Genomic DNA, 16,857 nt, shown 5'->3' on the forward strand with positions numbered 1-16,857 from the left:
CCATGAGTTTATGAAACAGTTCAGGGATATTGTATTGATTTCATGGGGATTCCGAGGCAGAGAGAATGCCTGAGGATGTTGAAGTTTGCGAAGGGACAGGAGGATTTAGAGTCTCTGGAAGTGAAAGCACTTGTGGAAAAAAGGGCAATATGAACTTGCAGAGGAGGTGGCAGGAAGCTTTGTAAGCAAAACTTTTTTGGTTGAGAAGAAAGGGAAAGGTAGGAGGCCAGTGAAAAATCTAAAAGAATTGAACGACTGGGTGTGTTACAATCATTTCAAAATGGAAGGCATTCATATGCTAAGGGATTTGTTAAGGAGACTGGATGACTCGGTTGCACTTGAAGGACGCAGATACAACGGTTCTGGTGTGCGTTGAGCACTAAGAATCTCCAATTCAGATGGAATGGCAGTTGTTGGAGATTCAAGAGTCTCCCGTTCGGGTGGACATCGGCACCATGGTGCTTTACAAAAGCGATGAGGCAATTTATGGCGTGGTTGCGATTGAAGGAAGTTTGGTGTATCTGGATGATATTCTAATAATGGCAGAAGAGGAACATATGGCGTTAGACAGTTGAGTTTAAGGGTACTGGAGTTTTTAGTGTTTGTTGTGAACAGAGAGCAGTCTTGTTTGACAACAGCCCAGGAAATGCAGTTTTCAGGTTTCCAGATACAGGCCTTGGATTGTGTGTTGAGGTTATCAATAGAGAAAGTGAAGAAGATTCACAGGGAATGTTAAATGAGTAGACAATGAAAATTGGTAACATTGTGTCAATTGGCAAGATTACGAACTTTGCTTTCGGCATCAACTCAGGCAATTCTTCCAGCTCCCCTTCATTACAAGGCTCTTCAGAGGTTGAAGGCTTATCATTTAAGACTAGGAGCAAAGCATTCCCAGAAAGTGAGAATGAATCAAGAGACTTCGGAAGAGTTGGAGTGGTGGTTGATGAGTTTGGATGCGTGGAATGGGAGAGCTATATTTGGCGAGGTTCCGGAGGCGATAATAGAGTTGGATGCAAGTCTGTATGGTTGGGGAGCAAGGTGTGGAGCATTGACACCTGGGAAACAGTGGTCAGAAGAGAAGAGTTTGCATATCAATTGTTTGGAGCTCCTACCTGGATCTTTTGCAATCAGGAGTTTCTTGAAAGGTCAGGCCAAATGGTGTGTTCTGTTGCAGATGGACAACATGTTGGCAGTAAGTTATGTCAACAAACTGGGGAAACCTCGATCAAGAGGTTTAGCAGAGTTGGCAAAGGAATTCTGGAAGTTTTGTTTGAACAGGAAAATAATGGTACAGGTACAATAAATTCTGGGAAAGAGGTGTTTTATAAGCGGACTGGAACTCCAGGTTTAAGGGACACAAGCAGCTGGAGGCTGAACAGGGAGTTATTCTTGAGGATACAGCAGATATGGGGTCCATTGGAGGTGGATTTTATTGCGGACAAGTTGAAGGCACAGCTACGGATGTTTTACAGCTGGAGACCAGATCCAGAAGCAATGGGGACAGATGCATTTCCACAGGACTGGGGGTAAGAGAGGATGTATGCTTTTCGTCCTCTCTCGATGATTCAGAGACTGGTAATGAAGGTAAGAAAGGAGAAAGCGGAGTTGGTGCTGATTATACCATTTTAGCAAGCTCAAGTATGGTTTCTGGATGTGATGAATTTGTAGGTGGACGATCCAGATTTGTTGCTAAGTTTCTCAGATTCTGTTGGATGTACAAGGAAACTGCCACAATAGTTTGGCTGATTTCAGGAGTGTGTGGCAAGTGTGTGGATTATCATAGGAAGCTTCAGAACTTAAGGAGTCCTGGGTGCCAGGTACAACTAAGGTGTACAGGTCAGCATGGAGAAGAAGGTGTCCTGATCTTGAGGCATCGTTGGGCCCCCGCTCAACGGTGCTCCCAGGCAGCGGTTGGCGGAACCCGGCTGCAGTGGGGGCTTGCCTGTCCCGCGGTGGGTCGGGCCCTAGATGGGGGGACTTTTCGGCCATCATACCAGGTGGCATTGGGGGTCTCGGCGTCCTTCGACTATCTGTAGAGTGGGTAACGTGTCTGGATCGACTGGTCGCTCGAGGGACCCCCAGGGACGGTAGCAGAGGTACCCAGGTCCAGACGTGGGTCTGGGGTCACTCCCCCGGGCTCCGCCAAGCCGCAGGACTCCTAGGGAGCCAGGATCTACATTGTTGTCGCCACGCCCCTACAGTTGACGGTATCCACGGACTACTTTCTTCTGGCGAGGTCCTCGTGTGGCTCGTGGACACTCCACACGCCTGCAGGTCCCTGGATCCCCTCCTCCTCACTGACCTTTCATCCTATCAGGGACTCTTGTGGCCGCAGTGACATTGGGAGGGGGGGCACCATCCTTCAGGCCATCAGCGCCTCTTAGGCATCCGTGGAGGGCAAGATAGGGGAAATCAAGGTGGACGTGTCCCTAATCATACATGACCTTCGCAACACCACCGCCAGATTGACAGAGGCCGAATCCCGCATCTCCCAACTTAAGGATCAGGTGGCCCAGCTTCGTGCTCGTACCGGGGAGCTCCACAGGCGTGCCGAGGATGCTGAGAACCGCGCACGTCGCAACAACCTTCGCCTTGTGGGGTTTCCCGAGGGGGTGGAAGCGGGGCAAGCAGCCACTTTTGCTGAACAATAGTTTCGGTCCTGGGTGCCAGGAGAAGCTCTGTCGACTTGGTTTGTTGTAGAGAGGACCCATAGGTCCTTGGCGCCTAGGCCTCCTCCCGGTGCCCTGCCCCACCCCATCATCCTTAAAATCCTCAACTTCAAGGACCGTGATGCCATCCTACGGGCAGCCAGGGCGAAGGGTCCCCTCAGGTTCCAAAATCATGTTATTAAGGTATTCCCAGACTACACCAGGGAAGTTCAGGACCTCCGGCGCTCCTACATGGAGGTTAAGAAGCTGTGCACTCTGGGCATGCAATATCCGCTCCAATTCCCGGCACGCCTTCGAGCCATTTTACAGGGCAAAACTCAATTTTTCGAATCTCCCCAGGCGGCGTGGGCATGGCTGACGGAGGAACGTCCCCTCCACAAGAGGACTCCTCAGAACACAAGGGCCGCAACCTGTGGGGCCGAGATCGCCGGGACGCCAACGTCGCACAAGGTCCCGTAAGGGGCACCAACTAAGTGCTTCAACATCCCGATCCCTCAGTGGGGTGGCTCCTGACCACCGCGACTCCTCCAGTCAATCAGGCTCTCCGCCGCGAAGCAGGCGCCGCTCCACAGATAACTTAATGGGCTCATCCCCACCGTGGGCCCAGGTGGACTTGGACCTTTCTCGCACTCCCACCCTTTAGTTGCCTTGCACTCAGGCCTGCACGCCGGACCGCTATCGGGGTGTGGCGCTTCATCGGAGGGGGGGGGGGGGCGGGGGGCATTAGACTTTGATGGACTAGTATGCTCTTTTTTATTGCTTTATGCCGAGGCTCAAATTAATCCGTGCTTCCGGAGGGGTCCTCTACGCTACTGACCCGAGCGTTTTAGTTTGGTTTAGTTGATTAAGGGAGAGCCATCCTCATGCGACGCAGCTTACCCTTCGTTCTCTCCCGGGTGATCCATGACCCTCACGGCACATATGTGACGGTATGCAGCTCTTTGGCCGGCTCTCTGCTCATTCTAATGTCCTTATACTCTCCTCCCGCGTTGCTTACCTCTACACTGGCACAGACCTCCACCCTCCTAACACCTCTCCCCATGGGCGTCACGATTGTGGGGGGCGTTTTCAATGCGGTCCCCAATCCGGCTGTAGACTCATCAGGCCCTCCCTCCGCTGTCCGCATTGCACAAGCCCAACAATTGAGGTCTTGGTCTGAATCACTGGGCCTCTGATGCGTGGCGCTCGTGGCACCCACGTGCCACCCACTTTACTCACACCTCCGCAGCCCACCACACCGAGGCACACACAAACAGGATCTTTCTCCCTGCCACCGACTGCTTGACAGTTGTAGATACTCGTATCCTACCCAGGGGAATTTCAGACCACTCGCCGATATTCCTCAGTACTGGGACTCCCCCTCCCTCGGCCCATCAAACGTGGAGGATGAATGCTTGGTTCCTCAAAGAAAGAATTTCGGAAGGCGGTAGGGAAGGAGCTCGAGCATTTCTTCCGCACCAACGAGGACTCCGTATCCTCCCCCGGGACCCTATGGGAGGCCGGGAAAGCAACAATTCGGGGGTTCGCGAAAGGTCAACTCAAAAAGCAGAGGCAGGAGCAACACCGGGTAATCACCGCAAAAGAAGCACAGGCGCTTAGTTTGGAGCAGTCCCTTTCCCGGCTTGATGGTGCAATCTCTCTCTGAGCTCGACGACCCAGCTGGGAACCGGCAGCTGCGGCTCCTTCGCGAGGAGATTCGTCAGCGATCCCTTGAGGCGGTCAAGCTTCTCTGGCAATCTTCGCTGGCGAGGGTGTATGAATGGGGCGATAAGAACGGCGCGCTGGGGGGAGCCTAGCGCGCAACCAAGATGGCCGCGTAGGCTTACGGCTCTCGAGGGCCTCCGCAACCTCCCACGTCTATCCTGACTTAATCCTGGTTTATTTGACGGGCTTTTGCAGATGAACTTGCGCTGAGGTGCCACCTGTTTTCCAAATTCAGATCGGACGCCGGGACCCGGAATGGTTGCACTCCGAAGTTTGCGGCCTGCTCTTGCCTTGGTCCCGATCTCGAGCTGGTGAAGTGCCCGGGTAGGAAGTGAACAACAGCGGCTGGCTGGGCTTGACCTGCCACGGACCCCGCACTTTCACTTTCGTTTTCAAGTTTGTTCTCTGATATCGGCTGAGAGACTTTGGTGTTTCAGAGGGGCGCGGACGGCGAAGTGTCTGGCCTGACTCTCGGACTATCCATGGGCTGACTGTCGGCGACGGCTGTGTTCAATCGAATTAGCTACCTGGTCCCCCCTTTTTTCCGGTGCGGGCGGGTGCCAGCCTTGGTGGCCACCGGAAGATGGCGGCGAGACTAGACGGAGACAAGTCGAAACCCAAGTCAACCCGGAGGGGTACCTATACCCAGGTCAATAACATGGATCGATATGCGCAGGCAAAGGGATCCCCTGGTGGCTCGCATAAATCGCCTGAGAGGTCTAAGGAGGTCTCAGGCCCGTCGTCAGAATTGACCCTGCTGGATGTCATGGGCGCCATTGAGGAGATGAAGACCGCTGTGGGTCAGCAGTTCGATACCCTGGCTCATAAACAGAACGCGGTCCTGATCGATGTGAATTTGGTCAGGGCAGAACTGTCCAAAACTAACGAGCGGGTCGACTCCTTGAGTCAAGCGGCATCGAGCCTCACTGTGGACGTGGCCGCCCTGCAGACAGAGGTCCGTAGGTTGCGGCTAGCCAGTGACCTGACGGACCGTCGACTTGAGGACTCCGAAAGCAGGGCTAGACGGAACAACGTTCGTATCATTGGAGTGCCGGAAAGATCGGAGGAATCTGCTGCGGATCTTTTTGTGGAGGATCTGGTGACCAATCGTCTCGCGCCCAAGGGACTGAGCAAGTTCTTTGCGGTGGAGCGGGCCCACAGGATTCCGGGTGGTGCGCCCAGGGTGGGTGCTACCCCGCGGCCTATAATCGCCCGACTCTTTAACTTTCGGGATAGGGATGCTATCCTTCAGGCGTCGAGGGTGGCCGGGCCGCTGAAGTTTGAGAACTCCAATGTCAGCTTTTATCCGGACTTCACGCAAGCGGTCCAGAAACAACGGCTGGGATTTTTGGGTGTCAAACGGCGCTTGAGGGACATGGAGCTGAAATATGCGATGTTATTCCCGGCGAGGCTGCGGGTTGAGTTCCAGGGTCGTTCCCACTTTTTCGACCGGCCGGAGGTGGTCGGAGACTGGTTGGATGCCCTGCCTCGGGGACAGGATCGAGACAGTCGGATGGCGGAGAGCGGTCGGGATGTGGTGGAGCAGGACTAGAACTTGGTCCCTGGCGATGGACTGGACTGGCGATGTTTTGTACCTTGGCTCAACTGCACTCTAGTTGGGCACAACATGCCCTCCAAATGCCTGGGGGTTGTGGAGAGCTTATTGGGGTCTTTTCCTCCTTCTGGGGTTCTTTTTGTGGTATATGTTAGGGCGACAGGCACACTGCGAGTTGGGGGGGCTGTTTGGGCTCAAGCAGGGGTGCAGGGAGGGGGGGGGGGGGGGGGAGTTGTGGTTTGGGGATTGTGGGGGAGGGGGGTTGTTGGGGATTGTTTGTTTGTTTCGCAAGGCAATGTGAAGCTCTCTGCTGACTTATCCGGGTTGTGCTTTCCGGGATGTGGGTATCATGTACGGGAGTGGGATGGGGGGTAGGGGATTGAGAATCCTTTCGTGGAATGTGAATTGACTGGGGGACAGGATCAAGCGCGGGGTGGTGTTGCAGTTCTTGAAGCGGATTTCGCCCGACATTGTTTTCCTGCAGGAGACACATTTGATTGGGAACTCCTTCCATGCCCTAAATAGGAGGGGCTATCGCCTTGCCGCTCACTCTGGTTTCACTTCTGGCTCTAGGGGAGTGGGCATTTTGGTTAGGGCCTCTCTCCCATTGGAAGTGGACGAGGTGCTTCACGATGATAGGGGGCGCTATGTGGCACTGGTGGGGAGATGGGAGGGTAGGACTATTTCGCTCGTGGCTGTGTATGTGCCTCCGGGGTTACAGACTGCTACATTTGCTGATTTGGGGCGTTTGGTCCTGGGACTCCCTGGGGGGTTCTGGTGTTGGGGGGTGACTTTAATGCCGTTGTCTCCGGGTTGGAGGACCGTCATCCCCCCAGGGATCTCCCTAGGGCTCAGGCCTGGTTGGGGTTTTTTTTGGATACTTTGGGACTTGTAGATTGCTGGAGATTGATGCACCCGGGACAGGCGCAATATACTTTTCACTCGGGGGGCCCATGGGAGTCTCTCGAGACTTGATTACATGCTTATGCCGGCGATCCAAGCTGGGATGATTGGGGAGGTGCGCTATTTGGCCCGAGGTATTTCTGACCATTCCCCTATATGGTTGCAACTGAAGGTTGTCCCTGGGGCAGAGGGGAGAGTGGCACCCATTAGCCCCTGGTATCTTCGTAACCCTAAGATCCGCGCGGAACTGGTCAAGTCCACTGATCACTACTTCACTGATAATGTGGGGTCGGTGTCGTCGGCCGTCTCCCTATGGGAGGCTTATTAAGTAGTGGTCAGGGGGCAGGCCTTGTCCCTTATCTCCCATGCTAAGAGGTGCGAGAGAGCAGAGGTAGTTCGCCTGGAAGCTGAAATTGCTGAAATAGAGGAGGACTTGGAGCAGGGAGTTACTGATGAGAAATTGCATGTTCTCAGCCTCAAACAATCAGATTATAGAGCGCTAGTCACGGAAGCTGCTAAAGGGATGAGTAGAGAGCAGCAAGGACGACTATATGATGTGGGGGATAAGGCCGGAAAGTTGATTGCTTGGTTGGATAAGAAGGAGAGAGCGAGCAGGGTGGTGCCCGTTGTGGAGAGAATGGATGGAGTGCGTGTGACTGACCCGGTGGAGATCGTTGACTGCTTCGCGGCTCATTTCCGCGGGGTATACTCTCCGGTTTCTGTGCGTTCGGAGGAGGATTCTCATCTGTTGCTTAGAGACATTGCATTGCCAACCCTATCGGAGGCTGATGCAGTATTGATGGAGGCGAAGTTGTCAGATGAGATCGCTCTGGCCACTCGCTCGATCGCATCGGGTAAAGCTGTGGGTCCTAATGGTCTTCCCATCGAACTATACAAGTTGCGTCCCGATAAGATAGCGCCGTATCTTCGGGACATGTTTTTTGCGGCACGAGCGGCGAGCTTCCTCCCCCTTGACCAACGACCTCGCCAACATAGTTGTGATACACAAAGAGGGGAAGCCGCGAGATCGCTGCGCCTCCTATAGGCCCATTTCGCTGTTGAACGCAGAACCCAAAATTCTGGCTAAGGTATCGGCTAATCGACTGGTTCGGGTCGTGGGCGACTTGATTCATCAGGATCAGTCCGGTTTTATACCCCATCGGAATACCGCTCTAAATTTGAGGCGGTTGCACGGCGTGCTTGCTAGAGCGGAATTTATACGTGAGCCGCCATCTTGGCATCTTTAGATGCTACTATGGCGTTCGACACTTTGCAGTGGCCATATATTTAGGCCGTGTTGGCAAAATTTGGGTTCGGCCCCGAGTTTACTGGTTGGGTAAAATTACTATATGCTGACCCACTGGCTCAGGTGGTGGTGAATGGTAGGGTGTCGGCTCCCTTCGCACTGGGGAGAGGTACGCGGCAGGGATGTCCGTTATCGGCCCTTCTCTTTGCACTTTCTTTGGAGCCTCTCGCCGCCTGGTTGCGTTGGGAGCCGTCGTTGCGAGGCATTAGATGGACGCCGGAGTTTGAAGACCGTGTCTCCCTTTACGCGGACGACATCCTTCTGTATCTCACCTCTCCCCGACATTCGCTAATTGTATTGGTGGACGTACTGAATTCCTTTGGTTGCAACTCCGGCCTGGTCATCAACTGGGCCAAGTCTACGTCTACGTCCTCTCGGGTGAGGCCCCCCTCCTGCCACGGGATTGCCCTATCCAGATTGCTACCCTGGGGTTCAAATATTTGGGAATCTTTATCTCACTGGATCCCGCGGTCCGCTATGAGCGAAACCTTCTCCCTCCCCTCCAGCGATTGAAGGCAGACGTCGCGAGGTGGCGACGACTTCCGCTTTCGCCGCTCGGACGGGCGGCATTGTTTAAAATGACGTCGCTACCTCGCTTCTTGTACGCTTTGCAAAATACTCTAGATGTCGTGCCAGCCCGTTATTTTCGGGAGGTGGAGGGTCTTCAGCGCCAACTGTTTTGGGACAGGCGGCCGCGGATTGCTCTCGCAAAGTTGACGCTCCCTTGGTACGATGGGGGGGGGTCGCCCTCCCCGATATTAAACAATACTATTGGGCGTCTCAGTTGGCGGCGGTGAACCACGGGATATACGGTCCTGCCTTGAATCCGGCCTTCGAGATGGATAAATTTCTGCTCCCGGGTGGGGACTATAATAGGGCGCTGTACTCTGTGACCCCGGACACGCGGTTGACAGGACCCACGCAGGTGGCGGTACGTGTGTGGCACGCGGCGAATGCTGCGATGGGGTGGAGGGATCGCTTGACTCGGGCGACGCCGTTGTATGCCTCTGGGCGGTTGGGCTGTTTGTGGAGATCGAAAGGCTTTGAGAAATGGGATATGATTGGTATATGTAAGGTGGGTGATCTTTGGGCGAAGGGGTCTTTCAAAACGTTTGAAATGCTTAAAACTGAATATAAATTAAACGATAGAGAGTACTTCCGGTATGCTCAAGTCCACCATGCGCTGTGTTCGGCTTTTCCGGACGTTGCTGCTATCCCCGAGTATTCCCCACTGGAGGATAGAGTGTTGGATGGCTACGTGCCCGACAGCACTATTTCTCTGATTTATAAGAAGCTCATTAATGATCGCGCGGACTTGCTGCTCCGTCTGCGGAAGGCATGGACGGGCGATGGCTTGGAACTGGACGATGAGGACTGGGTATCGGCGGTGGCCTCCCCGAAAGAGGTGGCGATCCCGGCCCGCTTACGATTCGTACAGCTGAAGATGCTTCATAGAGTGTATGTCACGGGGCCCGGTTTGCTGCGTATGGGTTACTCGATGGATGGACTGTGTAAGCGTGGATGTGGCCTGCCGGGTACCTTTCTTCATATCTTATGGGAATGTTCGGAGGTTGTGCGATTTTGGAACGGTATCCACACCGTAATGGAGGAGGTCACGCACGTTGCTCTGTTGCCAGAGGCTAGGAGGTGTTTGTTGAATGTCTGGTAACCGAATGATTGTAATGCGGCACAAACGCAGTGGGTGACCTTGGGGTACATGGTGGCTAAGCGTAACATTGCACAGCTATGGGGCTCCCCGAGGCCGCCCACGATCGAGGTATGGAAGGAGAATATGGACTGGTGTATGTTTAGGAAAAAGACAGTGTATGTGGCGAGAGGCAAGCCAGGGAAATGGACTAAGGTATGGGGTCCATGGAATTTATATCGTGGACGTATCTGCACCCCGCCTCTGCCATTAGAGGTCGATATTGCTTTGTCCCCTTAGCCATGCATTCTGCGGGAGGGTGTGAGGTGTGTTCCATGCTTTGTTTTCCCGTTGCCCCCCTCTACCGCTTCCGGACAAGAACTGCTTTGGACACTATGTTGTTCCCCGTCCTGGGAAGAGCACGCTGCTATTTCGGACTCTCATTGCCTTGAGTGTGTTTTATATTTAATAGAAAATGAAACTGTTGTTTCCGATTGCTCCTGGCCTATGGCCACGGCCTGTTATATGTGCTCACGAACTGCCGGGCGCTTTGCCTCTGGTTCATTTGAATGTGTGGCGTTGCACTGCGGGCCCTCGGGCTCTATAGCGGCCGGCCCTGGTGGTTGTAGGCCCTTGTCTGTATTTTATTGTGTGCTAACGGTTTCTAATAAAAAAAATCTTTAAAAAAATAATAATAAAAAAAAAGAACGGCGCGCTGTTACATCGCCTAGCCATCTATCCCAGGACGTTGCGCATCATTCCGGCGATCACCGACTCAGACGGCGTGCTCCAGTCTTCTTCCTTGGCGATAAAGGAAGCTTTCGCCCAGTTCTATTCTCAGCTCTACCGGGCCCGGGATCTTTCTCTGGCCACTCTGCTCGCGCCTAGTAGCGTGCGACTCACCCAGCTTAGGCCGGGTGAATGGGAGAGCCTGGAGGCCCCCATTTCCCCTGAGGAAATTGGGGAAGCGATAGGGCGTACATCCGCTGGGATGACCCCGGGACCAGACGGCTTCCCCCAAGAATTCTATGCCACCTATAGGGATAGCCTGGTCCCGCGGCTGCGGGATCACTATGCGGAGGCGATTAAGAAGGGCTCCTTCCCCCTGGACGCCGACTTGGCCACGCTTGTGGTTTTGCCTAAGTCTACGCCGCCGTCCACTGACAGAGCGGCTTACCGACCCAGGGGAAGATGTGAATGACCGATGCTTATTAGATCTCATGCTTACTTTAGCCTGTAAGATTGTACTGAATAAGTGGAAAAATTCCAAAGAAGTCTCCTTTAGGATGTGGCAGGAATGGTTATCTTTCCTCAGAGGAGCTGACAACGTTGAACTTCAAGCCTCTCAATGGCACAAATCAAACAGGAAGCTATGGAAATCCCTTGACGCCTTCTTCTCATACGCCCCTCTGTGAAAATTGACTCACTCTCCTCAAAGTAATGCTTATTGAACGCCATATCCACTGTGTCACACCAGTTATATAGTGTACTTTCTACTATTGCTACTGTGAGACAGGACTTCCATGACACCCCTGTACTGCATTGTATTTTCCACTATTATTTGGAGGTAACGGCGCTTGATTGCCCACTTGTACGTCACTACAGCTTCACTGCAACTCCCATGGTAAGGCACTGGAGTAATTTGATGTTCGGTTATTTCTATTTACTTTGTATATTTGTGATTTGTATGTATTTTTCATTCCCATTGCTTTTACCTTATTATTGATTTCATCTCATTATTGTGAATATCATTGTACTTCTTATTTGTTCATTCTATGGAAAATATCAATAAAAATGATTTGAAATTAAAAAAAAAGAAATCTCACAACAGACGATAAACAAAGAAGGCTAATCCAGAAACCTCAAAGACGCGAAAGGAGATGACAAATAGCCGCTAACTGTGCCTAATGCAAAGCCTTGCTAGGGCCAACATAAAAACAAACACTTCAGGCATCTTGGCTTGTGGCGGGGTCGATACAATGATTGTTCCACCAAGCCACAAACTTGTCCCAGCACTTGGTGTTATTTTGTAGACGGATGTATAGCTGCATGAATCACATCCACAACTTAGGAAGGGAGATGAAAAGAGACTAGTTGAAGCCGCTCAATCTTCACAGATGGAGGTGCAGAGTTCAGAGACAGGGTGCAGGACACAAAAAAGCAGACTCATGTCCTAGAGTTCAAGATAAAACACACTCCTTGCCCAATCTGGACCCACCAAAATGACTTGGACTAGTCAGTCTTAATCTTCAGAATTTCAGCCAAGATAGGGTAGAGGGAGAAAGGCAAACAGAAGTCAAGAGCTCTATTGTAGGTGGAATGTCTCTTAAGAGAGTCTTCGTAAGAACTCGTGTGCAAAAACACTGACATTGTGCATTCTAAGCAGTGGCAAGAAGAACGAGCCTGGGTTCTGCCATTGCCGGAAAATGCCTTGTGCCGGATCCGCTAGGTGTCAGCAACTCATTTAATCCGTCCTGGTTCATAACCTGAGAAACAACATGTCGAGGCATCTACTTATGGATGCAGAGCCTCCTGGCACATGACCCCACTCCCCTCACCATATGGCGTTGGGGTGTTGTCTCCGAGTACCTGTATTATCCTTCCCTTGATGGACTGTATAAAGACCTATACCGCTAAGCAAATTGTCCGCAACTTCAAAAGACTAATGTGGAGCAAGTTTCTGCCAGAGACCTCTAACAGATACACTGCCCAGCATAATAGTCATCTGTGCCCACTGTCAGCTGTGGGTGGGGAATAGAGAGGACGGGTGTGCCACTGGCCAAATCACGGTTTAGCAGCTGTCACTGAAGATACTTTGCAGCAATCTCTGAGCTCTGTATGTTATTTGGCAGGTGCACCTGGTGCTTGTCCCACTGAGACTTAGGATCCCACTGCAGAGACCCCCATGTGCCATCTAGGGTGTTGGACTATTCTAGACAAGAACTAGTGAAGTGAGCTCAGTGTCTGAAGGCGCAGAAAGAAAGTAACTGCGTCAGTGTGTCTGGGGTAGTGTTTCTATGTGGTTCTGGTAGTCCCTGCTGGCGCGAAAGGAAATCGATGCAGAGCTACACGACACCACCCACCGGCGTACACGATACTGCTTTTGAGCTTCCCAATCCAGTCTGATACCTGGGGAAATATTCATATGGCGAGTAATCTGCATTTAGAATTATCAATCAGAAAGGTAGCTTTGCCACCAAGGCTGTACCTGTGAGATGTAACCCGGCACTTTCAAAGACTGCCATATAGCCTTCTACAGAGGAGTACATTCACAGTGCACTCTTTCACAGAGCCTAAGCTCTGCTGTTAATCAGTTGATCAAAGGTGAAGCCACTTCAGTGTACCTACAGCTTAAGTTCGGCAAAGAAACTCAAAGCAAGCCAGAAGAAACACACAGGACGGGGACACAAATTTCCCAAGTCACCTTTAGAATGTCTGAACCTACAATAACCACCATCAAGAGGAGTGTAAAACTGAGAAGGTGGTTATGTACCAAGGAGTCCAGTAAATTATTTTTCTTTAAAAAGATATTTAGGAAAGACCGTTTTCCTCTCATCACTGCTGAAACAAATTTACAGCCACCATTAAGAACAACATGTCGCTAGGTTACATTCCTCACATTTTTGTAATGAAATGCTATCTTTCAAGCTTGTAAGCAAAAGTGCCTGGATGGCTGTAAGATATGGTTTTGCATACTGCACCATGTTCCAGCATCGATCTAACAACTAGTCACTTAATGAATGCTAATAAACGTTAGGCATGATCTCAATGTTCCATTACATGCTTTAAATTTGCTGAATTTAAATGACTCATTAGTAACTTTTCCTTGAAGAGGTCTCACCTTTCAAAGTACCCATTTGGTTGCGTGGTTCCGTTCTTTTAAGACCATTACTTGAACAGTTCAGTGTATCAGCTGTTACCTGGGGCTTCTCCCTAGAAATTAAAGGCATTTTAATAATCAAACATTTGAAACAATTTAATATTTCAGAAATAGGAAGGTGGTTTTCCAACACGGAAATAAAACACAAATTTTGTGCAAAGAATAACCCAATTCACCAATATGATGATGATAGTTTTTAAAACAAAACTCAAATTTTCAAAACAAAGCACTTACTGATCCCCAAACAAGTAGCACAATTTAGCAGACTCAAGCAGCAGCTGTAATAACAGTACAATTTTATCAAGAGGGCACTTGCCCTTGGCAAATTGTACATGGACCAATATGGGGGTGGTATCTTGTCAGGTATACGTAACAAACATTAGCAAAGCCAACAGGTGGTGTCTTTTTAACCCATTATCTTTGCCAATAGTTAGCAGCATCAGCAAAAAAAGCATTGCAAAGCCAATAGGTCTGGTCATTACTGGCCAAATACGTAGTAAATGGCTTTGCCAATGCTTGTGGATACATGGTTTCCACTCTGAAATGGGGTTTCAGATTCTTTGTGAGCCGATGGCAGTTTCTTGCTTTGCTCTTTAAGTGCCCTCTGACTCAGAGCACAAAAACAGTAGGAGAAACCAATGCTCACAGCTCTAATGTAGGACCTTTTAGAGGTAAACCACTGCATAGAACAGGGAGGTGGGTGGGCAGGGAGGAATATGTTTAGACAGAGTATCCACCAGAAAGTGTGTTAACAAAGGTAAGTAACTTGCTCTTCTGATGGATACTTCTACCGCAGATTACTCACTTTGTGAATAGATACCAAATTCGTACCGCCCAAAGGTAATGGGACTATGCAATGGGTGGGTTTCACATTCACTGTGTTCACAAAGATCACCAGCACATCATGAAGCACTGAACAAATGAAATGCCCTCCCTGTGGGACCGGACAGTCAAGGCAGTAGTGCTCCATGAACATGTGCACTAAATGCAAAAAAGGGCTTTTTTCAAAGAAATCGCGACTTACCACCAACTTGAAGTTGGTGGTAATTTGCGATTCCTTAAGGCCAAATTGCACTTTTTTGGTGCTTCTTACATTGCATTTAAGGAATCGCAAAATTTGCGATTCCTTAAATGCAATTGCAAAATAAGGAATCACAAATTTTGCGATTCCTTATTTTGCACGCAGATTTGCCTTCATACATACCACTTAGCAAAATTGCGATCGCAATTTTGCTTGATACATATGGCCCAATAATACATTGAGCTCAATGGGAACTTGTATGCAATTAATTACTTTCAAGATTACTTTTCTAACTCCAGGACTGGATCCTAGATTCAGTCCTGGGACAGTTCTTGGAAACAAGTGAGTAAATTCCGTTAAGTTACTGCTGTGATTTTTAAGCAATATTATGCCATTTTAAAAGTCGACACTTAGAAACTTTTTCTGTTCAAATTACCAATGTTATCCTATGGAAGGAAATTCACTTAGCAGGTAAGTGGGGTTATGGGTACTTTTTCTAGGTCAGTGTTGGATCCTGGATCCAGACCTAGGGTACCACCTGTAAGCAGTTGAGAAACTGAGTTTAAGTTGTACAGGCAATTTTTAAGGAATATTTATAAATTTTTAAAATCGGCACGAAGAAATTTCATAGAAAAACAGTCAATGGTTCCCTATGGATGAAAATTCAAGTTACGGGTAAAGTATGTCCAAGGTTACTTTTGTAATCCAGGGCTGGGTTCCTAGGCTCAGTACTGGGACCTCTATCTAAAACAGGTAAGTAATTACGTTTTCACAGTTGGTACGATTTTTAAAGAATTTGTAGTTTGCAAAAATCGACACTTAGAAGAAATTTCACAGAAAAATAGTCAATGCATTCCTATGGGAGAAAATTGGGTTAGTGGTAAATACGGTTGTGAGTACTTTTCAGGGTTAGTGCTGGGCACCAAGATCCAGCACTAGGAACTCTCCTAATACCAGGTGAGTATTTCCGTTTTCGTTACTCGGTTGATTTTAGGTGAATATTTGAAGTTTTAGAAACTCCACACTTAGAGAAGAAACCAGTCAATGTTACCCTATGAAAGAAAAGTGAATTATCGGCTTTTGGTTAAGTACTCGACTGGCTAAGGTTCTGGGCAGAGACTCCGGGGTTTCCCAGGGTCAGGTTTGTACAGTTGTTACACCCACAGCGGCACTGGGGCGGCCAGGTGCAGAGTGAGTTAGGCCCAATGTTATCCTTTGGGAGGCAGGGGGGGTCTCAGTTGGTGGGTGCTGACTAGCAGGCCACGCGGCTGCGGGAGCTGGGCTCCTGGTCACTTGCTCAGGGCAAATGGGGAAGTAGGTCAGAGTAGAAGTTGCACTGCCAGGGCCACTATGGGCCGCTGGGTGCCTTTGAGCCTTCAGGCGCTCAATGGATTTCAATGGGAAAGCTCAAGGACGAATAAAGGCTGCAAGCTCGGGGACGAAGATTCTTCGGGTGCCACCACCACTTCGAGAAGATAGTTGGGAAGTTGGAGGATAGGTAGGTACCCAGGAGTCGGGCACAGGGGGACGCAGGGTGCAGGGGTGCCTTTTGATGTCGGGAAAACTTACCCTCTGTTGATCGCGGATGGGGTGGGGGTCCCTGGTTCGGAGGCTGCAGGCGTCGCCAGGAGCGTCGAGGTGGGTCCTTGGGTGCCGGATTTGGGGTCACAGTCGCCGGGGGGGGGGGGGGTGGAGGGGGGGGGGGGGTGTCGAGTCCTCTGGGTCTTTGGCCACTCTGGGACAGGCCAGGCTTGGCAGGTGCAGTGTGCGCAGGATTCACGGTTCCGGGCTAATGCCAGGGGTTAGAAACTTGCTTTGAGCAGAGCCACTGCTCATGGGAGTCCCAGATGCTCAGAGTCACAAGGTAGCCAGGTCCTCCGGAGTTTGTGAGATTGCTGGCCACAAGAGGTGCCGGAATTTAGCAGGAGCAGGTTCGAGAGTCGACAGGTCGGTAGGGCTGGGGCCAAAGCAGTTGGGGTCTTCCTCTTCTTAGCAGCTGCACAGCAGGTCTTCTTTCTTCTTGCTCTTCTTTGTTTTTTCGGAATCTGAAAGAAGGTTCAGGGTGCCCCTGAATACGAGATTTAGGGGCGTTACATGTAGGTAAAGGACAGGGACCAATGGGTCCCTGCCCTGGGGTGGGTACACCCCCTATCCTGCCACTCTCCTGTGGGAGG

The 16,857-nt window shown here is 50.7% G+C and overlaps 1 protein-coding gene across 2 annotated transcripts in view; it reads right to left on the reverse strand.

The window, feature by feature from the left end:
- Positions 1 to 16,857, reverse strand: part of ZCCHC2 (zinc finger CCHC-type containing 2) — a 233,224-nt gene that overhangs the window by 71,025 nt on the left and 145,342 nt on the right. For both annotated transcript variants that reach the window (XM_085606904.1, XM_085606903.1), the window contains exon 9: positions 13,624 to 13,715. In XM_085606904.1, the coding sequence (XP_085463030.1) occupies positions 13,624 to 13,715 (92 nt within the window). The remainder of the gene's footprint in view (positions 1 to 13,623; positions 13,716 to 16,857) is intronic.

The sequence above is a fragment of the Triturus cristatus genome, chromosome 5_2, assembly GCF_964204655.1.
Source record: "Triturus cristatus chromosome 5_2, aTriCri1.1, whole genome shotgun sequence".
NCBI classification, from domain to species: Eukaryota; Metazoa; Chordata; class Amphibia; order Caudata; family Salamandridae; genus Triturus; species Triturus cristatus.